Raw genomic sequence first — 26,628 nt, 5'->3', positions numbered from 1 at the left:
TACTTTCCCCTCAATTTTGTTGTAAACCTAAAATTGCTCTTAAAAAATAGTCTTTATTTTTTAAAGACTATTAAAAAGAGAAGATAAATACTGGGTTTGTAAAAGAGTGTAAAATGAGTCATAAGGGTCCAACTAGAATAGAAATGCACCCTCTCAGTTCAAAGGAATGAAAATATCAGTCACAGAAAAAAAATCTGAAAATTTTACAATAGCAGCTCATGAGAAAGTAAAATAAAGTTGGTGTAAAACCCTTGTCAGCAGCAGAAACAGAGACGCCACCTATTTCACATAAAATTCTTCCTATTCTCTTGTTTCTTTTTCCTTCCCTGGTGGAACAAATCACTGCTGCAGTGGAAAGCCTTGACTGAAGAGAGAGCAGAGATCAATTATATCACTGAACATAAAAGTAGGTAGGTTAAAATAGAAGTAGAGTTAGAGGAGAGAAATGTGTTAAGAAACCATACTCCTGAGTTAGTGTTTAATTAGTATTTTACTCTATTCTAAATCAAGTCCATGATTATGAGGTTAAGTAGTTGTCCACTGCCTGAAACAGAAAACTCATGGAATATGTCCAAATTTATATTCAAAGGTGGGGAAGACTTCTTTCCCCATCGAAAGAAGATGTTAAGGAACAGGAGGAAACCAAAATAGGCTTTCAAATAGATGACATTCTATGAGCTATATATTTAACACACTAATTGCATGCAGCTTGCTTTGATCAGGTCTTTCATCTTCCAGATATACACATGTATTTCTATCCAGTTAGTGGTCTGCTAATAGTACTTCTATGAAATTACTCACTTTTATTCTTTACTACCTGCAGGGACAGAAAACATGCATCCCCAGATGAACCTCAATCCCAAAGTAATACCCAGAGTCAGACTAGTAGAGAATATTGAACTTGCCAATTAATTTTGTTTCAAGTTGTTGTAACTTCAGTTTTCAGAAATGGTATTTCTGCTCTTATCTTGCTAATCTTCTGCTGAAATACTTGCCGCACACACACACAGTCTCCTTCCAGATTAGTTAACTTGTTGTAGAACAATAGTGACTTATTCCAGGTGATAACTGATTCACATGTATACATCATTTTATACCAGAGTTGGCTTAAGAAACATGATATGGACCCTGATAAGTCCCTGATACTGTGACTGATTTTATATAACCTATACAGTGTTATTCATAGTTACAGGTACACAGGTGTGATATTATTCTGTTGAAGAACTTGAACAGTATGCCTCAGGTGGTCACTTGATAACAGCAGAAGCATTGGAAGACTACCTAGAGGAATTCAAAAGTTACTGCTTCTGGCGATTCACTCAACTACTTTGCAGAATGAAATTTCTTAACTGCTAAAATGAGTCATTTGGCATTTGTGGGAATGTTTTCAATTTTAGTAGAAAAGCACTCTTAGTGTTATACCAATAAAATCATAAGGTAAAATATTAACTAAACAGTCCTATTAGTTCATAGTCACTGCGATACTAATTTGAACTTTAAGGGAAGATATATTTGTTGATAATTACAAAGAGGGAAAATATTAGCATAAATAATAATTATGTGGGTGTATGAAATGGTGAGAGTGTTGAAAATACTTCTAAAGGAGAATTCTAATAGGGTTGCTTATCAAAAAACATTTTCTTGTAGAGAAACTTGCTGTTCTTAGTAATGACTGATAAGACTCTTGAACCCAAATAATGTGAACCATAAGATATTGTGATTTTCCTTCAACATTTAGAAGATAAACACATTAATTTGGACAGAAGATCTTCAAGATGTCTAGGTAAAGGAGGAATTGATGTGACTGAAGGTATTATTGCTTGCTGGAAGCTATGTAAAATATGATGGAGTTTTTCTTAAAATGCTGATGTAACAAAAGCTCTCTGGAATGTACAATACAATTACACTTCATGTTATTTCCAGCTTTATATCAGAGAAGGCATTCAGATAAATTTAGCAGACTATGGTAAATAAAAACCTTATGTGCATAAAGGGATGTTTATCTATCTGATTTTAATATATGCATGTATGGAAGATATGCTTAATATCACTTTTTAATCACAGTTTTAGGTCCACTAATAATTATCTTAAAAATCTTGTTGGAATTGAAAATACCTAATCAATAGTGAAAATGTGAAATTAAGAAAAATATGACGACAATGAAAAAAGTTATGATTAATTGATTTCTGTTTAGTTTCTATTATATATTAAAAAAAAGTAATATTCAGGTTCTTTAAAGTGAAAGTCAACAGAATGTAACAGTTTACTTTTAAGATATAAAGGATAAATTCACATTTATTGGGTACTTTAGAATAAAATTTGTGGATGGGGCATCTAAATAATTTACACACTTGAATAGATTTAAAATTATTTATTGACAAACGTTTTGTTGTGATGTGTTTCCTCTGTAGAATTCCCATTCAGTCATGAGATGAGTTTTAATCCATGTGAAAATACTGGTGGAAATTCTTTTGATATATAATGTCCAAAGATAGCTGCTATCAACTCCTTCCTTTTGAGTGAAATACACATATTCTTTCTCACATCAAAAGGTGGATTTTATTTCCCTGTTCTCTTGAATCTGGACTAACTGTAGTAACTTGTTTGAACCGCTAGAGTGCAGTGAAAGTGGTATCTTAGAACACCTGAGGCTAGGTCGTAAGTCTCACTTGCTGCCTGAGCATCTTGGAATGCTTAGGATTCTGAATCTTGGAAGGAGACCGACCATGCTCTCAGAAACCCCAGCCCCATGGAGTGGCCATTGCAGGTGTATTTAATTGGAAGCAAAGGATGCTTCAATTTGACTGTAAGCATTTAGTCGGAAGTAGACGATCCTGCTTTCCTCATTTACAAATCACAGGCACAAACAAAAAAATACGTTTTTCAGCTTATAAACATTTTAGGAAGAAGTTAAAATTATGTTAATTAATAAATTGTTTCTCTTCATGAATCAGGAACCCACTTCTGAGGTAGAAATTAGTCAGGTTGCTGGTGTGGAGGGCTGAACTGTAAGCATTCAGGCCTTAAAACTCCAATCTATTGTAGAAAACATAGCCAAAGAGTGATACTCATTGTTTTCCAAGCATCTGGACGAATAGACTCGTTCACCCTTACAACTTAAAATATGCCTACATCAATAATCCTGAAGAAAGATACATGTTATTCTGCATTTTAAAGATTTTATTTGAATTGGGGGCTATGTTTATTTATATCAGAAAAATTGCCAGCAGAATAATATTTTCACCTTATGGTGAGATTTCTGACGGTTGTATTTTAAAGATTTGTTTCTAAATTTTGAGAAAACTAAATTTTAAACCCTTCTAAATTTGTTACCATTTTCCCCCTCCTTTGTTTGTTTTCTTCTCTTCCTTTCTTCTTCCATTCCTCATTGTCTGACTTGTCACCATTTATCTACATTTTATCTTTTAGAACAATAGCATAAAAAAGGACTAAGATTCAGGTGAATTGATTTCTAAACTAAATTTTTCAAGTAACTAGATCTGTAAACTTGGTTAAATCACTTATAATCTGGAGGCCTAAATTAATCTCTTTGAAACTTTAGGAAACTGAAATAGATTATCGTTCTAACCCTAACTACTTTAAAATAACACACTTCAAAAATGTTTAAGATAAGGCAAATAAACATCAGACGTATATTTGGAAAAGAGAAAAAAATGCATCAAGTACTTAGTGTGAGTGACTTACTGGAATGTACTAAAATCAGAATGAAAAGGCAAATTACTTTAGGCTACTTATTTCTTATAAAACAATAAAAGAGTATACAATTTCTCTCTGGAAGGAAATAAACTTGTCATCTTTGACTTCTAGGAGAAATAAACATGATTCTCATGTATAAGGGCTATTGGATAACATAATCAGATCTGCACTAAGGGATCCATCTCTGTAATCCCATAGACCACAGATATACTGCATCTCATGCATAAACTAATTTGTGTAGTTGTATATTTTAATAATTTATGTGTTCATTTGTCTAATTAAGCTGAAATTTCTTAGGGACATCTGACCTTAACTTGTTCAATTTTTTCTTCCCAGCCCCTACACAGTATATGGGGCATCCAACCGGTCCTAAATAAAATTTTTGTAGAGGAAAGAGGTACAGAATTTATCATCAAGTGGATATTTCTTGTATCATAACATGCTGTGCTTAGTTGTTCAGTCATTTCTGACTCTTTGCAATCCCATGGACTGCAGCCTGCTAGGCTCCTCTGTACATGAGGATTCTCCAGGCAAGAATACTGGAGTTGGTTGCCATGCCCTCCTCCAGGGAATCTTAACAACCTAGGGCTTGAACCCAGGTCTCCCGCATTGCAGGTGGATTCTTTACCGACTGAGCCACCAGGGAAGCCTGTATCATCATATAAAATATACCAAAACCATATAATGAAATTGTAATTAAGGCATGTTTGTATAACTCTGACAATACTTTCAGGTAAGCATCTTAGTGTTGGCCTAATAATATATTTGAGATTCCCTCGTAGCTCAGTCAGTAAATAATCTGCCTGCAGTGCAGTTAGACTAGGGTTCGATTCCTGGGTGGGAGAGATCCTCTGGAGAAGCAAGTGGCAACCCCCTCCAGTATTCTTGCCTGTAGAATTCCAAGGACATAGGAGCCTGGAGGGGTACCGACCATGGGGATCGCAAGCGTCAGACATGATTTAGCAACCAAACCACCACCAAACACTATATTTATAAAGATCTTAGCACACTCCAAGTAGAAAAAAAAATTGCCCCTTAAAAAGCATTTTCCCAATAATGAATATTCCATGGGAGTTTATAAGTACCAGTTTTGGTCGATCCAGTGTTATAAGTTGAAACTAGTAATTATAGTGCCAAATTTTTCTGTATTCACTCTAAATATGATTCAAAATAAGACTCAGGTGGTAAAGGTAACATCTTACCACATCAAAATTAGGAGTCTGATATATTCTCTCTCAAGTAGAGGTCTGTCCTCTTCCATTATAAGTTTATATCAGAAGGGTTCTAGAGCAGAGTTTTACCCAGACAGTAGTTTAAAGCATTCCCATGCACTGAAATAATGGATTAAAGTAAGTTTGGATCAGGTACAGAAAGTTAAGAGTACATGTCATCAGTTGGCCACAGTTTGTTAAACTGTGACTTCCAATGAAAGCCTAATTATGATCAGATCAGATCAGATCAGTCGCTCAGTCATGTCTGACTCTTTGCGACCCCATGAATCGCAGCACGCCAGGCCTCCCTGTCCAACACCAACTCCCGGAGTTCACTGAGACTCACATCCATCGAGTCAGTAATGCCACCCAGCCATCTCATCCTCTGTCGTCCCCTTCTCCTCTTGCCCCCAATCGCTCCCAGAATCGGAGTCTTTTCCAATGAGTCAACTCTTCGCATGAGGTGGCCAAAGTACTGGAGTTTCAGCTTTAGCATCATTCCTTCCAAAGAAATCCCAGGGCTGATCTCCTTCGGAATGGACTGGTTGTATCTCCTTGCAGTCCAAGGGACTCTCAAGAGTCTTCTCCAATACCACAGTTCAAAAGCATCAATTCTTTGGCGCTCAGCTTTCTTCACAGTCCAACTCTCACATCCATACATGATCACAGGAAAAACCATAGCCTTGACTAGACGAACCTTTGTTGGCAAAGTAATGTCTCTGCTTTTGAATATGCTATCTAGGTTGGTCATAACTTTCCTTCAAGGAGTAAGCATCTTTTAATTTCATGGCTGCAGTCACCATCTGCAGTGATTTTGGAGCCCAGAAAAATAAAGTCTGACACTGTTTCCCCTGTTTCCCCATCTATTTCCCATGAAGTGATGGGACCAGATGCCATGATCTTAGTTTTCTGAATGTTGAGCTTTAAGCCAACTTTTTCACTCTCCACTTTCACTTTCATCAAGAGGCTTTTGAGTTCCTCTTCACTTTCTGCCATAAGGGTGGTGTCATCTGCATATCTGAGGTTATTGATATTTCTCCTGGCAATCTTGATTCCAGCTTGTGTTTCTTCCAGTCCAGCGTTTCTCATGATATACTCTGCATATAAGTTAAATAAACAGGGTCACAATATACAGCCTTGACGAACTCCTTTTCCTATTTGGAACCAGTCTGTTGTTCCATGTCCAGTTCTAACTGTTGCTTCCTGACCTGCATACAGATTTCTCAAGAGGCAGATCAGGTGGTCTGGTATTCCCATCTCTTTCAGAATTTTCCACAGTTTGTTGTGATCCACACAGTCAAAGGCTTTGGCATAGTCAATAAAGCAGAAATGGATGCTTTTCTGGAACTCTCTTGCCTTTTCCAAGATCCAGCGGATGTTGGCAATTTGATCTCTGGTTCCTCTGACCTTTCTAAAACCAGCTTGAACATCAGGAAGTTCATGGTTCACATATTACCAAAGCCTGGCTTGGAGAATTTTGAGCATTACGTCACTAGCGTGTGAGATGAGTGCAATTGTGCAGTAGTTTGAACATTCTTTGGCATTGCATTTCTTTGGGATTGGAATGAAAACTGACCTTTTCTAGTCCTGTGGCCACTGCTGAGTTTTCCAAATTTGCTGACATGTTGAGTTCAGCACTTTCACAGCATCATCTTTCAGGATTTGGAATAGCTCAACTGGAAATCCATCACCTCCACTAGCTTTATTCGTAGTGATGCTTTCTAAGGCCCACTTGACTTCACATTCCAGGATGTCTGGCTCTAGGTCAGTGATCACACCATCGTGATTATCTGGGTCGTGAAGATCTTTTTTGTACAGTTCTTCTGTGTATTCTTGCCATCTCTTCTTAATATCTTCTGCTTCTGTTAGGTCCATACTATTTCTGTCCTTTATCGAGCCCATCTTTGCATGAAATGTTCCTTTGGTATCTCTGATTTTCTTGAAGAGATCTCTAGTCTTTTCCCTAATTATGATAAGGCTTTGCAAAGGTGTAAACTATAATTCTTCCTCTATGTCTCTTTCAACTTCAGTCACTGAAAGAGCTGTTTTGCAGGTAGAATTAATCACTATTTAAATCTATAAATGTTGGTTAAACTTAAAGGTTTTAAGTATGATGTTGATAATGCTATCTGAATGTTTCACATGGTGCTTAACAAATACTTTCAGCTGCTTTTTAGGGTGGGATACGGTATAGCAATTCAATTTCCCAGTTCTAGATATCTTATGGATGTAACATTGGCAGAATTCTGACATTTAAGTTTCTAAACTTTTTTCCAGCTATTGGGTTCTTGGGATATGGCTATAAAGTTTAGAACTGACAAATTAGTTCTAGACATCTGGTGGCTCTCTATACTAGTTAGTGGAGTAAACAACCCTCTTATACATACAGGGTATATTATATATATCCAAGGAGACTTGTCAGAAAGTCTCTTCAGGCTTGCAAAGAATATGTTCTTGTTATTTAAAATAAGTATTTCAGAATGTGACGTTTATAACAACTGAAATTAGTATCAGTCCAGTTCAGTACAGTTCAGTCACTCAGTCGTGTCCAACTCTTTGCGACCCTATGGACAGCATGCCAGGCCTATCTGTCCATCACCAACTCCTGGAGTATACTCAAACTCATGTCCATAGAGTCATTGATGCCATCCAACCATCTCCTCCTCTGTTGTCCCCTTCTCCTCCCACATTCAATCTTTCCCAGCATCAGGGTCTTTTCCAATGAATCAGCTCTTCACATCAGGTGGCCAAAGTATTGGAGCTTCAGCTTCAGCATCAGTCCTTCCAATGAATATGCAGGACTGATTTCCTTTAGGATGGACTGGTTGGATCTTCTTGCAGTCCAAGGGACTCTCAAGAGTCTTCTCCAACAAACTAGTATAGTCCTTTTATTCTTGTTCCTGATTGCTCAAATATTGGATATAAATAAGATTAACTTTACATATAGAAAAATTCATGTTAATAAGCCTAATTATTGTAGACAGAGCTTGAAAAATCCTAAGTAGAAGTTTAGAAGGTCAGATTTTTACTTTGGGTTTGTTAGAATAGCCCTATAAAATTTGAGCTATTCTTTACTGGCAAACCTTCTTACAAGAAATTCTGAAGGAAATTTTTTAGTCTGAAAGATAGGGACATCAGACACAATTTGAATTCATACACACACACACACACACACACACACACACACACATGAAGTACCTTGAAAAGTAATTAAATAAGTAGAAAATAAAATATTAATACAATTAGCAATTATCTAAAATATATAATTGAACCTGTAACACATAGAAATGTAGTAAATTCAACAATAATAGGAGAAAAGGAGGCAGGCAAAGCTGTATTAGAGTAAGAAGATGATACCAGATTTTAATTTGAACCCACAGGAACAAATGAAGAGGTCTAAAAGTAAGTGAGAAGATTAAATTGGTAAACACTATAAATATATATTTATGCTCCTATCTTCCCTTGGTTTATCTGAAAACATAAAGTAATATAATGATTATGACAATACATTATTAAACATAACATACATACATATATGTATGTTATGAAACATACACACATACATGTATGTTATGAAACACACACATACAGGTATGTTATGAAACACACATACATATATGTATGTTATGAAACATACATTACTTTTTCCCCCTAAGATCTTAGGGTTTTTTTTTTATTTTTTAATATAAATTTATTTATTTTAATTGGAAGCTAATTACTTTACAATATTGTATTGGTTTTGCCATACATCAACATGAATCCACCACATGTGTACACGTGTTCCCCATCCTGAACCCCCCTCCCACCTCCCTCCCCATACCATCCCTCTGGGTCATCCCCGTCCACCAGCCCCAAGCATCCTGTATCCTGCATCGAACCTGGATTGGCGATGCATTTCACATATGATATTATACATGTTTCAATGCCATTCTTCCAAATCATCCCACCCTCGCCCTCTCCCACAGAGTCCAGAAGACTGTTTTACACATCTGTGTCTCTTTTGCTGTCTTGCAAACAGGGTTATCGTTACCATATTTCTAAATTCCATATATATGTGTTAGTATACTGTATTGGTGTTTTTCTTTCTGGCTTACTTCACTCTGTGTAATAGGCTCCAGTTTTATCCACCTCATTAGAACTGATTCAAATGTATTCTTTTTAATTGCTGAGTAATACTCCATTGTGTATATGTACCACAGCTTTCTTTTCCATTCATCTGCTGATGGACATCTAGGTTGCTTCCATGTCCTGGCTATTATAAACAGTGCTGCGATGAACATTGGGGTACATGTGTCTCTTTCTTTTTTTTTCATTTAAGACAGGGAATACTTTATTCAAACCCATCAGAGAAATGGATAGCTTGGGTCTGTAACAAAGCATCATGTTTTAAAGCGTAGGTCAGTAATTGTATATGAGTGTATACACTGCAACATACAAATTAACTGATCAGACCACAACTTTTCAATGTTTGAAACAGAACAAGCTTCCCTGTAAAAGCAGCACCTTTGTGGCATTTTAACTTTAGTATTCCTCTCCTTCTTCCTCTCCTTCTCCTTCCACAGAATCCACAGCAACCTCCTCATAATCCTTCTCAAGGGCAGCGATGTCCTCACGGGCCTCAGAAAACTCTCCTTCCTCCATGCCCTCACCCACATACCAGTGAACAAAGGCACGCTTGGCATACATCAGGTCAAACTTGTGGTCCAGGCGAGCCCAGGCCTCAGCGATGGCTGTGGTGTTGCTTAACATGCACACAGCTCGCTGTACTTTGGCCAGGTCTCCGCCAGGTACCACAGTGGGAGGCTGGTAGTTAATGCCAACCTCGAAGCCAGTGGGGCACCAGTCTACAAACTGGATGGTACGCTTGGTCTTGATGGTGGCAATGGCAGCATTGACATCTTTGGGAACCACGTCACCACGGTACAACAGGCAGCAGGCCATGTATTTTCCATGGCGAGGGTCACATTTCACCATCTGGTTGGCTGGCTCAAAGCAAGCATTGGTGATCTCTGCTACAGAAAGCTGTTCATGGTAGGCTTTCTCAGCAGAGATGACAGGGGCGTATGTGGCCAGAGGGAAGTGGATGCGGGGATAGGGCACCAGGTTGGTCTGGAACTCTGTCAGATCCACATTCAGGGCGCCATCAAACCTCAGGGAAGCAGTGATGGAGGACACAATTTGACCTATCAACCTATTCAGGTTAGTATATGTCGGGCGCTCAATGTCGAGGTTTCTAATGCAGATGTCATAGATGGCCTCATTGTCTACCATGAAGGCACAATCAGAGTGCTCCAGGGTGGTGTGGGTGGTGAGGATGGAGTTGTAGGGCTCAACGATAGCTGTGGAAACCTGGGGGGCTGGGTAAATGGAGAACTCCAGCTTGGACTTCTTGCCATAATCGACTGAGAGACGTTCCATCAGCAGGGAGGTGAACCCAGAACCAGTTCCTCCACCAAAGCTGTGGAAAACCAAGAAGCCCTGAAGACCTGTGCACTGGTCAGCCAGTTTCCAAATTCGGTCCAAGACGAGGCCAATGATCTCCTTGCCAATGGTGTAGTGACCTCGGGCATAGTTATTGGCGGCATCTTCTTTGCCTGTGATGAGCTGCTTAGGGTGGAAGAGCTGGCGGTAGGTGCCAGTGCAAACCTCATCAATGACTGTGGGTTCCAGGTCTACAAACACTGCCCTGGGCACATGCTTGCCAGTCCCTGTCTCACTGAAGAAGGTGTTGAAGGAGTCGTCTCCTCCCCCAATAGTCTTGTCACTTGGCATCTGGCCATCAGGCTGAATGCCATGTTCCAGGCAGTAGAGCTCCCAGCAGGCATTGCCGATCTGGACACCAGCCTGGCCAACGTGGATGGAGATGCACTCATGTATAGTTGCTGTTTTGTGGCTGCCGAGCAGATGGCGGAGAGGAGGAGAAGAGGTTGTTACTTCTTACAGCGCGACTCTTAGGCGGTCGATGTAAGAGAATCTGCCCATGTGTCTCTTTCAATTCTGGTTTCCTCGGTGTGTATGCCCAGCAGTGGGATTGCTGGGTCGTATGGCAGTTCTATTTCCAGTTTTTTAAGGAATCTCCATACTGTTCTCCATAGTGGCTGAACTAGTTTGCATTTCCACCAACAGTGTAAGAGAGTTTCCTTTTCTCCACACCCTCTCCAGCATTTATTGCTTGTAGACTTTCGTATAGCAGCCATTCTGACTGGCATGGAATGATATCTCATTGTGGTTTTGATTTGCATTTCTCTGATAATGAGTGATGTTTAGCATCTTTTCATGTGTTTGTTAGCCATCTGCATGTCTTCTTTGGAGAAATGTCTGTTTAGATCTTTAGCCCATTTTTGATTGGGTCATTTATTTTTCTGGAATTGAGCTGCAGGAGTTGCTTCTATATTTTTGAGATTAATTCTTTGTCAGTTGCTTCATTTGCTATTATTTTCTCCCATTCTGAAGGGTGTCTTTTCACCTTGCTTATAGTTTCCTTTGTTGTGCAGAAGCTTTTAAGTTTAATTAGGTCCCATTTGTTTATTTTTGCTTTTATTTCCAATATTCCGGAAGGTGGGTCAGAGAGGATCCTGCTGTGATGTATGTCGGAGAGTGTTTTGCCTATGTTCTCCTCTAGGAGTTTTATAGTTTCTGGTCTTATGTTTAGATCTTTAATCCATTTTGAATTTATTTTGTGTATGGTGTTAGAAAGTATTCTAGTTTCATTCTTTTACAAGTGGTTGACAAGTTTTCCCAGCACCACTTGTTAAAGAGATTGTCTTTTCTCTATTGTATATTCTTGCCTCCTTTGTCAAAGATAAGGTGTCCATAGGTGCGTGGATTTATCTCTGGGTTTTCTATTTTGTTCCACTAATCTATATTTCTGTCTTTGTGCCAGTGCTATCCTGTCTTGCTGAATGTGGCTTTGTAGTAGAGCCTGAAGTCAGGCAGGTTGATTCCTCCAGTTCCATTCTTCTTTCTCAAGATTGCTTTGGCTATTCGAGGCTTTTTGTATTTCCATACAAATTGTGAAATTATTTGTTCTAGCTCTGTTGGGGGAGAAAGTGGTCTCCCCGTCCTATTCCTCCGCCATATTAGGACCGCCCCTACATTACTTTCTTGATGAAAATGAAAGAGGAAAGAGAAAAAGTTGGCTTAAAAATCAATATTCCAAAAACTAAGATCATGGCATCCAGTCCAATCACTTCATGGCAAATATATGGGGAAACAATGAAAACAGTGAGAGATTTTATTTTGGGGGGCTCCAAAATCACTGTAGATGGGGACTGCAGCCATGAAATTAAAAGACGCTTGCTCCCTGGAAGAAAAGCAATGATCAACCTAGACAGCATATTAAAAATCAGAGACATTACTTTGCCAACAAACGTCCATCTAGTCAAAGCTATGGTTTTTTCAGTAGTCATGTATGGATGTGAGAGTTGGACTCTAAAGAAAGCTGAACACTGAAGAACTGATGCTTTTGAACTGTGGTGTTGGAGAAGACTCTTGAGAGTCCCTTGGACTGCAAGGAGATCCAATTAGTCCATCCTAAAGGAAATCAGTCCTGAATATTCATTGGAAAGACTGATGCTAAAGCTGAAGCTCCAATACTTAGACCACCTGATGTGAAGAACTGACTCACTGGAAAAGACTCTGATGCTGGGAAAGATTGAAGGAGGGATGAGAAGGGGACAACAGAGGATAAGATGGTTGGATGGCATCACTGACCCGATGGACATGTGTTTTGAGTAAGCTCTGGGAGTTGGTGATTGACAGGTAGGCCTGTCATGCTGCAGTAAATGGGGCCACAAAAAGTCAGACAGGACTGAGTGACTGAAATGAACTGACTGATACAGATAAAATATGTATAGAAACACTAATACAAAAAAGAGGAAATTGAGTATATGGGGATAATAGTATTCTGTAAAGACTAGCCCAAGTTTTACTAATCATGTCTTTTTTTCACCTTCATTTTTTGAAAGATAAACTTGCTAAATGTAAGATCCCAGTTATATAGTGATGTTTTTTTCTTTTTGCATGTTAAATATGTCATAGCACTGACTCTGACCTCTGTGGGTTGTTGTAAGAAGTCAACTGCTAATTTTATTGGAGTTCTCTGTATGTATCAATAAGCCATTCTCTCTTACTTCTTTCAGACTTTTCTTTATGTCATCTTCTTCTAACATTTTTGCTATATGCAATCTCTGTGCTTATCTAACTTCAATTTTGAGCTTGGAGTATATTGAACTTTAGTATATCCAACTTGGAGTATATCGAACTTCTTGGATATGTAGATTTTTAAATTGAATTTGAGCTAGGTTAGTCATTAGTTAATTATTTACTGCTCTTTTACTCTGGTATTTCCATTAGGGCTTTCTTGGGGCACTTAATAGCGTTCTATACTTTTCTGTGGCTTTATTCATTTTCCTTCATTCTTTTTTACCCTGTTCTTATCTTTATTAATCTAGTTCCATGTTTGTTAATTCCTATCCAAACAATTAAAGTCTAGTTTTGACCTTTATAGTACATTTTAAAATTTAAATTATTTTAACTCTAGAACTCTCGGTTCTTATTTTATATTTCTATATTTTTTAATGTTATTCTCTATTTAACAAGAAAATGTCATCATATTCCACTTTACTTTTCAAAGTATGATTTCCTTTAATTCTTTGAACATAATTGTAAGAGTCATGTTCCTTATCTAGGCAATCTCTGTTGCCTGCTTTCTTCTTTGTATATGGGCCATTTTTCTCTATCTTTGTTTGTCTCATAATTTTTGGTTGATTACTAGACATTTTAGATAGTATGTCTTCTACTGTGGGACTTTGCTTATTTTTTTAGTAGCTTGATCAGACCTGTTATAATGGAGTTTATTTTCCCTTCAGTTTAAGGCTTTTGATATTACTCCACAGAGGACACATCCTTGGGCATGCATCTAGTCACCCTGATATGACAATGGATTTAGCAGAGCTCTCATTAGCCTTTTCCCTGATCTCTCTGTTAAGCAATTTGCCTCATTTGGTATTACAACCAGATGTTAGGCTGTACTAATTGTTGCTGATTGATTTATTATTTTCAACAATGTCTTATAGTAGACATTGTTTTTGGAGAAGGCAATGGCAACCCACTCCAAAATTCCATGGATGGAGGAGCCTGGTAGGCTGCAGTCCATGGGGTCGCTAAGAGTCGGACACGACTGAGTGACTTCACTTTGACTTTTCACTTTCATGCATTGGAGGAGGAAATGGCAACCCACTCCAGTGTTCTTGCCTGGAGAATCCCAGGGACGGCAGGGCCTGGTGGGCTGCAGTCTATGGGGTCGCACAGAGTCAGACACCACTGAAGCGACTTAGCAGCAGCAGTAGCAGCAGACATTGTTTTATAGTGTGATGCAGTTATGAATAGACCACTTTGCCAGGGTACTTATAGAATCTTTGAAATCGTTATAGATTATAAAGGTTATAAAAATTTTATAAAATTTTATAAAAATTTATAAAGATTATAAAGACTTATAGAAATCTTTGAGGTGTCTTCTGATATCAAGAATTGTTTTGTTTCTTTCTCTGGTTCTTTCTGGTAAACTAGCTGGCCTACTGTTTGGCTTGGTTCTCTCCTGAAGCTACTAATCTCCCCTTGAATACTAACCACCAAAATATACATTGATTTTAAGAGTGATCTAAGGCTTGGACTTCCCCACACACTATTCCCTGGTGGCCCAGATGGTAAAGAGTCTGCCCTGAAATGCAGGAGACACAGATTAAATCCTTGGGTCAGGAAGATCATCTGGAGAAGGGAATGGCTAAACACTCCAGGATTCTTGCTGGGAAAATCCTATAGATAGAGGATCCTGGCAGGCTACAGTCCATGAGATGGCAAAGAACTGGACACAACTGAATGACAGCACACACACACACACACTATTCCAAATAAAGTCAATTCCCTTGGGGAGAGATTTAAATGCTGTTCTTATGGCCTGCCTTTCCCATTGGGCAAATCTCTATACCACTGCTCTGAAGTTTTAGAAAGGGAAAGTGGCCCATTTCTAAAAGAGGAACTTTAAGACCCCTTATAAATCAAAAGAATGTGATATAAACATAAATATAAACAGAGATCAATGGAATAATCTATAGAGTTCAGAATTAGACCCAAACACCCACTGAATTTTGACAAAGATACTAATATAATTCAAAGGGAAAGATAGTTTTATTATTTCCCAAGAAAAGTGCTTGAACAACTGAATACTTGTATGGGAGTAAATAAATCATCACTGAATATAAATAAAACTTAGTTCTTAATATATTATGAACATAAAAGTAAAATTTAAACCTATAATACTTCTAAATGACACAGATTTGATGACTAGGGATAGGTTTGAAAAGGTAAAGAATTTTATACAGGACACAACAAGAATTTATAAAAAAGAAAGTTTGGACATCATCCAAAAAACTTCTACTTTTTGAAAATCATCCCTAAGGAATGAATGAAAAAGCAAACCACAAGCCATGAAAATATTCACAAGCATATATAAGGTGTTGGAACTAAATCCAGGATATATGAAGAACTCAGTATAAAAAGATAATTCAAAAATAAAATGTGAATGAACATTTGAACAAATACTTCTGAAAAAATATATAAATGAATAATAAACTCAGAATGATTCTCAAGATCTTTTAAATTCAAGTTAAACTATCCTTTATGTCTCAGTGTGGCCTCATTTAAACTGAAGACTGTACTCTTTCTCATTTTTTGCATTTAAATCTTTTAAATTAATTCTTACTGGAGTATCGTTACTTCCCAGGTGGCTCAGTGGTAAAGAATCTGTCGGCAATGCAGGAGATGTAGGCTTGAACCCTGGGTCAGGAAGATCCCTTGTAGAAGGGAATGGCAACCCACTCCAGTATTCTTGCCTGGGAAATCCCATGGACAGAGAAGCCTAGTGGGCTACAGTCTATGGGATCGCAAAAGAGTCAGACGCGCTTTAGTAACTAAACAATAACCTAGTTGCATTACAATGCTGTGTTATTTTCTACTATACAGTAAAATGAGTCAGCCATAGATATACATATGCCCTCTCCCTTTTGGACTTCCTACTCATTCAGGTCACCACAGTTCCTTAAGTAGAGTTCTCTGTGCTATACTGTATGTTCTCTTTAGTTATCTATTTTATACATAGTATCAGTAGTGTAAAGAAGATGTAGTACATTTATACAATGGAATATTACTCGGTCATAACAATAAACAAAATTAGGTAATTTGTAGCGATGTGAATGGACCTAGAGAGTGTCATACAGAGAGAAGTAAGTGAGAAAGAGAAAACAGTATCATATTAACACATATATGTGGAATCTAGAAGCATGGTATAGACAATCTTATTTGAAAGCAGAAATAGAGACAAAGACCTAGAGAAAAAATATGTGGATACTAAGGGGGAAGGGGAAGGAGTGGGAAGAATTGGGAAGTTAGGATTGAAGGCTGGTAGTCTTAATTTTCCAATTTATATATCACCTGGCTATCACCAGCCAACACAATAGTGGCTTTTAACACATACATTTTGGGGAAGATAAAGGGAAAAAAAGTAAGGGACAGGAGGTTGTCTTCACTCTATCTGCCCAGGGTATACTTCCCCTTCCCTTTCAAGCAAATGAGAAGGGGTTTAAAAAAGAGAGATCTGTCTTGCTGGAAACAGTAGTCTGGTGTCTGAAAATTGAGAGGCTTGCTAAAGCACCCAGGGTCAGCAGAGTAAAGGTTGAGGCTGGAAAATTTCTGCACTCCCACGAAGCAAGCTAAATGTATGCTTATCTCATGTATCAAATGCACCCCAAAGGAGAAAGAAACAATCTGATTTTTTTTTTTTTCCCCCTTAGATCATGTCCGAAATGACAAGTTGGATGGTCTGGGAGATGATTGCTGAAAGAGATTGGAGTTACAATACTAAAACCCCAGAGGAGAAAGTGGGAATTATCTGTAAACAGCCATTGAAGATTCACATGACATCAAAGATACTTTAAGGGAAGGTCCCCAGCAAAGTAGCATCTCTGTATCCAAGAAAATGCCCTCAGGAAAATTCACCTTTAAATATTTATATCATCCAGGGACAATCTCCATTAGCTGTTTTCAGGCAAATGAGAATGTTTTTGTGAATAACATCTAACTTGGGAACTTGTTTGAGGTTCCATTCCCAGCACGGAGCACAATGGTAAACTTAGTTAGGTATGAATATGGACATATTAGATATTTTTTCCTTGAAAGGAGTCCCAGTTTGGGTGAATATTGGTAACAATTGGTTATGGAAAAATACTGAATTCGCTTTTATAAGCATACAATATTAAAATACTAACCAGATATAGAAAAAAAACTACTAAAAGAATAGCATGCTTGTAACTCAGATAACACTTTAATTAAAATAGAATAAAATCGGACTGTCAACAATTTTATATTTTGTAGTTTTTTTTCTACAGAAATTGGGAGAAATTCTAAAATGGCTTTCCCTTATTTTTCCCATGAAACTATGCTTCTTTAGTAGGCTTCTTAGACTAAAAATCAAGATTATGGTAAGAAGCATCCTATTATAGAAATTTTGTATATTTTATTTTCTATCCTGACATGGTCCAATGTTGCTTAGTGTGAGGTATCCCTTACATAATTTCAATAGAAATTAAACTGTGAATAATCATAAGTATAAAAAGTTAAATGGTCAAATCTTAAACTTAATTTAAAACTGAAGTAAGATACATATTAATTCACCTTTCAGTAAGACATCATCTGGTTAAAAAGAAAAGTGGGAAAATGAACCAATTTAATTATATCAGAATTTTGGATTTAAAAACCTCTTTTTGACCCATTCACCTTCTTGTGGCTTAGTATTACCCTTCTACTTGTCAGTTTAGAATTAACTGTCAAATTTTTCTAGTTACATGTCATTCTTTCTCTTCATTTTTAAGCAGTTTTATTTTAAGAGGTATGTATAGTAAAAAGTGCCTTAGATAAACCCTTTGCTCTAGCACTGGTAAGATATGTGACATTATTTTTTGAGTTTTACATTTTTAAATGAAAAACGATACTTTCTATAAACTCATTGTTGATTAAATTAAATGAATAAGTGGGTAAAATACCTAGCATGAATTAGGTGTTCAATAAATATATTTTCTCTGCCCCATATGGAACTATCCCTTTGAATTTTGAAAATGTGATAGTTTTATCAATTTTAATATAATTTGACAAAATTCATATAAGAAAATTAAAGGATAAATATATACCAGAATGAGTCAATACTGCAACAAATAAATGACTGATACTTCCATTATTTCTAAATATAGATTTTATTAATAATTCTTAAATATTTTACTGTATTCTCTAAGCACTGAGAAAAATAACAACTTTTATTTATATTACAAATTTTACATTAGATACCACTAGAGGGACTTGTATTATTAGAAGTGTCTTTCAGAAGCATCAGTAGAAAATATAAGAGGAAAATGTACTAAAATGAAAATGCCAGGTAATACTTTCTAAATTTAGAATTTCAATATTTTATGAAATATAAAAACTTTTTTCTTTCATTGATTCATCTTGCTTTTATAGACTGTCTCACAGTAATTGGCATTTAGTGTACTATTAAGAATTACTATATCTCACACTTAATTTTAAGTAATTAAAGACAATGTATTAAATATTTTTTTGATAGTTTAATAGGTCTTAGTTGTAAGATCTATTGTTTTAAAAGGGACTTTTCAAAGGTGTAACTCTGCCTTATTTTGACATTTGGAGGCATAATATTGTGAGAATAAATTCTTCACATATTTCTACAGTTGATTAAGACTAAATCAGAGGTTCCCTTAAAATTATATTTTATGCATAGAGTTTTCAATAATATGTTCACCTCAAGGTAATATCCAATACAAATCATTTCCTACTTATTAAGCATCCTCTACGTTGAAGGAACTCCACCTGAATGGATACAAAGATGAACAGAAGCACAAGGCAAGTTCTACATTACTTAAGGGAATTATAATTTCCTGTATGTCATTTAGGATATAAAGAAGAAAGAGATATCATATTTAAATTAGGATAAGTGTAGGTTTAATTTAAAAGACTTCTTTTCAAAAAGTTGTCTGCCAGTTATTGGGGAAGCTTCGGAAGATTAAGCCAAGACTGCAGTGAGGAAGGGAGGAAGCAATTACAGGAGAGAGAGTCCTATGGAGAAGACTCTGGAGAGGAGCAGTGATCTTAGGTCAAGAACATAGCCAACCATAGAGGAAACTAGGAGGATAAATACCTCTCTTCTCTTTTTTTTTTTTATCTCTTCATATCTGCCAGGGATGCTCGCTCTGCAGCTCATGGATAGAACAGACTCCAGGGCAGAGCTCAGGGTAGACAAGAATTAAAGGTATCTACAGAGACAAAGAGAAAGTATTCAGCGAAAGAATCAAGACTAAACTGCTGTAGGAAACAGCATGCTGAATTCTAAGTATAAGTAACTTTCTATGAGAACTTACAGAAAAAGTAATTAACTGTGTACTTGGGAGATCCAGGAAACTGAAGGAAGGAGATGACATGGAATGTGAGAGAGCTGAATAGTAAGTTGTAAACTGTTAAAAATAAACAGAAGTGAAGCAAAAAGTGTAGTTTGAACAGAAGTTATGTAAAAAGTGTAGTTTGCTTGGCTAGAAGACAGTTTTCTGTGGTAACAAAGGTTTAACACATTTTTATTAAGGTGTATGTGATATACAGTATTAAATTAGTTTGGGGTATATAGCATAGTAATTTGGTATTTTTTTTTTACAGATTATACACCATTAAAAGTTATCTGAAGATAATGGCTGTAATTCTCTGTGCTATACAATGTATCCTTATTTCTTATTTTATGCTTAGTAATTTGTATTTATTTTCTAATCATACACCCCTAATTTGTCCCCTTTCTCTTTCCCTTCTGATAACCACACATTTGCTGTCTGTGAGTCTGTTTCACATACATGTTCATTTGAATTCTTTTTTATATTTCTCATATAAATTATATGATAGAATATTTGTCTTTCTTTGTCTGACTTATTTCACTAACCATGACATTATCTAAGTCCATCCATGTTTCTTCTAATGGCACCATGGCATTCCTTTTTAAGACTGAGTGATATTCCACTGTGTGTGTGTGTGTGTGTGTGTGTACATATATTTATACACATACTGCAATTTTTTTTTTATCCATTTGTCTTATCCATTCTTCTGTTGATGAATGTTTGTGTTGCTTCTATATCTTCACTGCTATAAATAGCCCTATGAAAACTGGGGTTTATATACCTTTTCTAATCAATGTTTTTATTTTCTTCTGGATATAAACCAGGAGTGGAATTGCTGGATCACACAGTAGTTTTATTTTTAGGTTTTTGAGGAAACTTCATATCATTTTTCATAGTGACTGAACCACTTAAGCATCCCACAAAGAGTGTACTAGTGTTCTTATTGCCATTTTATTTGCATGTCTTTAAAAACTATCAATGTTGAGCATCTTTTCTTGTGCCTATTAGCCCTTTGTATGTCTTTGGAAAAATGTCTATCCAGGTCTTCTGCCCATATTTGGATTGAGTTTGTTTTTTGATATTGAGTAGAAAAATCTTTTGAAGTATAAAAATAATTGGGTTCATCTACATGGTTTCTTAAAAATTTTCTGTATGTGTGTACTCTTTTTCCAATGTAGTTGAACATGGAAAAATTAAATAATCTTACCTATGTGAACCTGACATTTTCCATAATTTCTTTTTAAGTTCATGTTTTTGAGTAGCCAGTTAAATAGAAAAAAAGATATTGAAATAAGACACAGAACTCACATGAGAGTATATTTTCCTTTTAAAAATTATTTTGTATTAATTAATTTTAGATGTATCTAGCATGAAATATCAAATGCTATTAATGGCTGGCAACTAAAACAACAGTAAAAAACAAACAGTAGTTGCTAATAGAGTAGATTTTTTTTTTTGTTTGTTTTCATCACAAGAAAAAAATTGTAACCATGTATGGTAATGTATATTAGGTAGATGTTATAGTGATAATTCTCAGTGTACACAAGTATCAAATCATTAAGTTTGCAGTCAAATTACTAAGAAACTAAAATAGTTAGCATATAACATTATATTTCAATTTTTAGAATATCTTGAAAGTTACATCAAAAAGTTTCATGAGTTGAGGCTGTTTTTTGCTATGAATTTGAGTTTGACTTTAATATTAAAGTTCAAAATAAACTTATAAAATTAAAAAAAAAAATTTCTATTCCCCAGGTTCATGGATAGCCTTGGGGTGTCATCCTTACTTGGACCACTATTCAGGGTACTCTCCGAAGAGAATACTCTGTTAAGTTTGTATATTGAAACATAAACAGTGATCTTATCCCTTGCCCAGTGAAAGTTCTCCTAAAGCTTTTTAAAAACTCCCAAAGAATCTAGTTCCCTTATTATTTCCCCACATTTTACTCTTCATTAAATCAAAGTAGTTTCTTAGAACACAGGTTTTCAGCTGTTCTGGGAGAATGCAACTATTTCATCCTCTCAGTCCCCAAACAAACAACAACAAACAGTAATTCTCTAGTCACCCTCCCCTACCATGTCCCATTCCCGCGAGGGGAATCTGCATCTTTCTATTTTCAGTTGACAATAATTGATCAAATCCCTTCAAATCAACTGGAAGTGCCATTCTTTTTAATAGCTTGGAGAAGGCAACGGCACCCCACTCCAGTACTCTTGCCTGGAAAATCCCATGGACGGAGGAGCCTGGTGGGCTGCAGTCCATGGGGTCGCTAAGAGTTGGACACGACTAAGCGACTTCACTTTCACTTTTCACTTTCATGCATTGGAGAAGGAGATGGCAACCCACTCCAATGTTCTTGCCTGGAGAATCCCAGGGACGGGGGAGCCTGGTGGGCTGCCGTCTCTGGGGTCTCACAGAGTCGGACACGACTAAAGCCACTTAGCAGCAACATTATAACATATTTACATGATGTTACATCTCACTTCTCTTAGATATACCATCATTTATTTAACAATTCTCTTACTGGGACATTCGCTTTGTAATTTTTTAACACTATGACAAATGCTACACTATATATTTTTGTACATATAAACTTATGTGCTGCTGACTTTGTATCTATAAGATACAGTGCCTGGACTGCACTGACATTAAATTTTGGTAAGATGTTTATTTACCTGTTGCTTAGGTTATTATTTCATATATCTCCAATATAATCATGTGTCATTTTGGGACAATTAGTGTAATCATATATGTTGTCTCCTATTCTGAATGAAATGAATCTACTGATACATAGCTAGCAATTTTAACATGCTTGAATTACTGTTATAAACTGCTGTGTCAATCATAATTCTCTCCTGCAAATATTACTTTTAAATAATTTAGTTGCTGTTGTTTAGTTTCTAATCCATGTCCTACTCTTTGCAGCTCCACGTACTATCGCCCCGAAGGTCAGGCAAGAACATTGGACTGACTAGCCGTTTCCTTCTCCAGGGGATTTTCCCCACCCAGGCATCAAAGCTGCATCTCTTGAGTTGGCAGGTGGATTCTTTACTGCTGAGTCATCAGGGAAGTCCTCAATTCTAAATACTTTAATTAGAAAATGAATTTATTGTAGTATATCAGCAATTCAGAAAATCTCCAGTAGAATTCAGAGCTTTTCAGATTGAGAAAATGCACAAATCTCTTCAACATACTGCTGCAAGGTGCAAGTGCCATGTACAGACGTGGAAGACAAAAATGATCTGATGACACTGAACAAAGGAACCTAACTGCTAGGACTACAGCTATTTTAGACTTCACACTCGCAATCTCTTTCTCCTTCCCCAAGCAAAATGGACTCTGTATACTGACTCCTTATCTTATGAATCAAGAAGCAGGTCAGGTGGTCTGGTATTCCCATCTCTTTCAGAATTTTCCAATTTATTGTGATCCACACAGTCAAAGGCTTTGGCATAGTCAATAAAGCAGAAATAGATGTTTTTCTGGAACTCTCTTGCTTTTTCGATGACCCAGAGATTTGATCTCTGGTTCCTCTGCCTTTTCTAAATCCAGCTTGAACATCTGGAAGTTCACAGCTATCACTGAAGAATTGCTTGGGGAATTTTGACCATTACTTTACTAGCGTGTAAGATGAGTGCAATTGTGTGGTAGTTTGAGCATTCTTTGGCATTGCCTTTCTTTGGGACTGCAATGAAAACTGACCTTTTCCAGTCCTGTGGCCACTGCTGAGTTTTCCATATTTGCTGGCATATTGAGTGCAGCACTTTCACAGCATCATCTTTTAGGATTTGAAATAGCTCAACTGGAATTCCATCACCTCCACTAGTTTTGTTTGTAGTGATGCTTCCTAAGGCCCACTTGACTTCACATTCCAGGATGTCTGGCTCTAGGTGATTGTGAGTGATCAAACAATCATGATTATCTGGGTTGTGAAGATCATTTTTGTACAGTTCTTCTGTGTATTCTTGCCACCTCTTCTTAACATCTGCTTCTGTTAGGTCCATACCATTTCTGTCCTTTATTGAGCCCGTCTTTGCATGAAATGTTCCCTTGGTAGCTCTAATTTTCTTGAAGAGACCTCTAGTCTTTCCCATTCTATTGTTTTCCTCTATTTCTTTGCATTGATCGCTGAGGAAGGTTTTCTTATCTCCCATTGCTATTCTTTGGAACTCTGCATTCAAATGGGTATATCTTTCCTTTTCTCCTTTGCTTTTGACTTCTCTTCTTTTCACAGCTATTTGTAAGGACTCCTTAGACAGCCATTTTGATTTTTTGCATTTCTTTTTCTTGGGGATGGTCTTGGTTCCTGTCTCCTGTACAATGTCATGAACCTCAGTCCATAGTTCATCAGGCACTCTGTCTATCAGATCTAGTCCCTTAAATCTATTTCTCACTTCTACTGTATAATCATAAGGGATTTACTTTAGGTCATACCTGAATGGTCTAGTAGTTTTCCCTACTTTCTTCAATTTAAGTCTGAATTTGGCAACAGTGGAAACAGTGGCTGCCTTTATTTTTGGGGGCTTCAAAATCACTGCAGATGGTGATTGCAGCCATGAAATTAAAAGATGCTTACTTTTGGAAGGAAAGTTATGACCAACCTAGACAGCATATTAAAAAACAGAGATATTACTTGGCCAACAAAGGTCTGTCTTGTCAAGACTATGGTTTTTCCAGTGGTCATGTATGGATGTGAGAGTTGGACCATAAAGAAAGCTGAGTGCCGAAGAATAGATGCTTTTGAACTGTGGTGTTTTAGAAGACTCTTGGAAGTCCCTTGAACTGCACGGAGATCCAACCAGTCCATCTTAAAGAAGATCAGGCCTGGGTGTTCATTGGCAGGACTGATGTTGAAGCTGAAGCTCCAATACTTTGGCCACCTGATGCGAAGAGCTGACTCATTGGAAAAAACCCTGATGCTGGGAAAGATTGAGGGCAGGAGGAGAAGGGCATGACAGAGGATGAGATGGTTGGATGGCATTAGTGACTCAGTGGACATGAGTTTGTGTAGAGTCCGGGAGTTGGTAATGGACAGGGAGGCCTGGCGTGCTGTGGTTCATCAGGTTGCAAAGAGTCGGACATGACTGAGCAACTGAACTGAACTGAACTATCTTATGAATCAAAGACTCTTACCAGTGAAAGCTGGGGAGTCTGATAACTAAGTTCTGCCTTCTGAAAGAAGACTATGGATATGTGATATGATAAATTACTAGAATACAAGATACATTGCCGGGAGCCGGCGAGAGGCATTCCACTCGTGACAAAGGTCATGAGGAAGGAGGCTCGGCAGACGCAAAGGCGGGATCGAGCCTCAGGAGTCTCCCTGGATATTCTCGAGCGTCTACCCCCAAAAACCAGAGTCTCCCTACTTTATTGCTTTGTGCTCTCACCTCTGACTTTACTGGGGGCTGTCCCCCACCATCATCTCGCTCTCTCTGTCAAAGAGTTAACTTGCAGCTCCAATTAATAAAGTTCCTGGGCAATTAGGAGTGTTTAAATCCAAACCCCTCAGATGGCTCTCTAACTCGCCTGACAAGTTTACCTGGACTCCTACAGCTATGCATACGATTGTTTACAGTCTCCCAGCCTGGAGAGGCACGGGAAGCTTAAGATATTCAAATAGCTTAGAGCCTCTTAGAGAGTTAGAAACTGTTAGAATAAAACTAGTAAAAGATTTCATTGACAAGCCAATGTTTGATGCCAAGTTTCCACATCCCCTGTATTGTATCCTTGAATGTGTATTAATTAATATAGTTGGTATGTAGAAAAAATAAGTAGTGGCCTTGGTGTTAGCAACTTTAGACCCTTAAGGTAATAAATTCTTTCCTTTGTTGTAAACCCATTACACATCTGACCTATAGGAATGCAATTTTATCTAACACCTTCGGAAGATGGCGCCAAACCTTAAAATAATTACTCTTAGAGAAAATAAGTCTTACGGTTGAGAAACCTTTGTCAAGAGTCATAAAATGTTAATAGGCCTTCTGGCCAGAAGATGATGTAAATCACCTAAACCATTTGTATAGGATAAATTTGCAGGAAAGAAACCCTGGTTTTTGATAAGGATCAAAGACTGCTGACTTTGCATCCCCTATTATCCTCTATGTGTAACTTAGGGTATAAAAGCCCCTGTTGAAAATAAAGCTACGGGCCTTGCTCGCCAAAGCTTGGTCTCCTCATGTCATTCTTCTTCTTAACTTCCAGCTGAGTCTCCATCTGGAGCGCGGAGGTCCCCTGCGACCATTTATTTGCCTGGGCTTCTAAGACCCACTCGAGAAGGTGTCTAAGGTGGGGCACCCTCTGCTATTCGAGAGGGCGCCTGTGGCCTCTGTGGTCAGAGCTAACCTGGTGTCACAGGTTATATTGATTTTCTGCATAAACCAAGCTACTCAGCTTCTTTTCTCCACTGCATTTTCCTACTGAGCTATACTCATTCTATTACTCTTTATATCTTTGATGAATATGTAAGTAGTCGCCGACGCCATCTCTCCTTCGAATACCCTGGATCAGCCGGGGCTGGACCCTGGCAATACATGTTCCAAAGATGCTGACTTCTGTTAATTTGACAACTGTCTGCAAAGGTCTTAGAATAGTATTCTTTCAACAAACTGCTGTATATAATTTTCTTATGTTTTACTTATCTTATGTATGTTTACTAGGGAGATAGGCAGTTTTATTTTTGTACTATTTTAATTTGGTTTTGAATTTAAAGTTATATTGGCTTCTTAAAACTGTACTTAAAATAACATTGGTATTATTTGCTATAGAAGATTAGGGAGATATGGTCAATTAAAACTATATTTAAAAAAGAAGCTGTAAAAATCTTTTGTGCATATTATACTTAAATTTTCCTAGGAGTTATCACTTTTTTCAAATTCTTTCTGCAACAGTATGATTTTATTGTATATATATTCTGATAATTCAAGTTGTTTTCTTTTCTTTTCTTTTAATGTTGAAACTTCTCATCATGGTGCTATTTCTCTTGAACTTTTAATTATATTTTTCTATCAGATTTTAGGCTAAAATTTTTAGTGTAATGTCTTGATTTAAGACATCAATTTAGACAGCTGCGGGTACTTCAAATCTTTCAACCATCTGAGACATTTTTTTTCTTAGACACTGCCACACTAGAACACTTAAACTGTTTTAAAGCATTTTTATGTTTTTCCATCAACATATAATTTTGCAAAGATATTTCCAT

At 37.1% G+C, this 26,628-nt stretch overlaps 1 protein-coding gene across 1 annotated transcript; it reads right to left on the bottom strand.

Moving 5' to 3' along the window:
• Positions 1-9,434: 9,434 nt before the first annotated feature.
• On the bottom strand, positions 9,435-10,840 carry LOC109563249 (tubulin alpha-1A chain-like). Its single transcript, XM_019966607.2, has one exon. The coding sequence runs from the start codon at positions 10,698-10,700 to the stop codon at positions 9,450-9,452; it is 1,251 nt and encodes a 416-aa protein (XP_019822166.2). The 5' UTR covers positions 10,701-10,840; the 3' UTR covers positions 9,435-9,449.
• Positions 10,841-26,628: the final 15,788 nt, after the last annotated feature.

The sequence above is a fragment of the Bos indicus genome, chromosome 1 (genome assembly GCF_029378745.1).
Source record: "Bos indicus isolate NIAB-ARS_2022 breed Sahiwal x Tharparkar chromosome 1, NIAB-ARS_B.indTharparkar_mat_pri_1.0, whole genome shotgun sequence".
NCBI lineage: Eukaryota > Metazoa > Chordata > Mammalia > Artiodactyla > Bovidae > Bos > Bos indicus.
The sequence above is the reverse complement of the archived record's forward strand: the minus strand, read 5'-3'. Positions and strand labels throughout refer to the sequence as shown.

Bases quoted from the DNA above. Each gene is read 5' to 3' on its own strand.
- LOC109563249 (XM_019966607.2), bottom strand. From the start codon at position 10,700: ATGCCAAGTGACAAGACTATTGGGGGAGGAGACGACTCCTTCAACACC.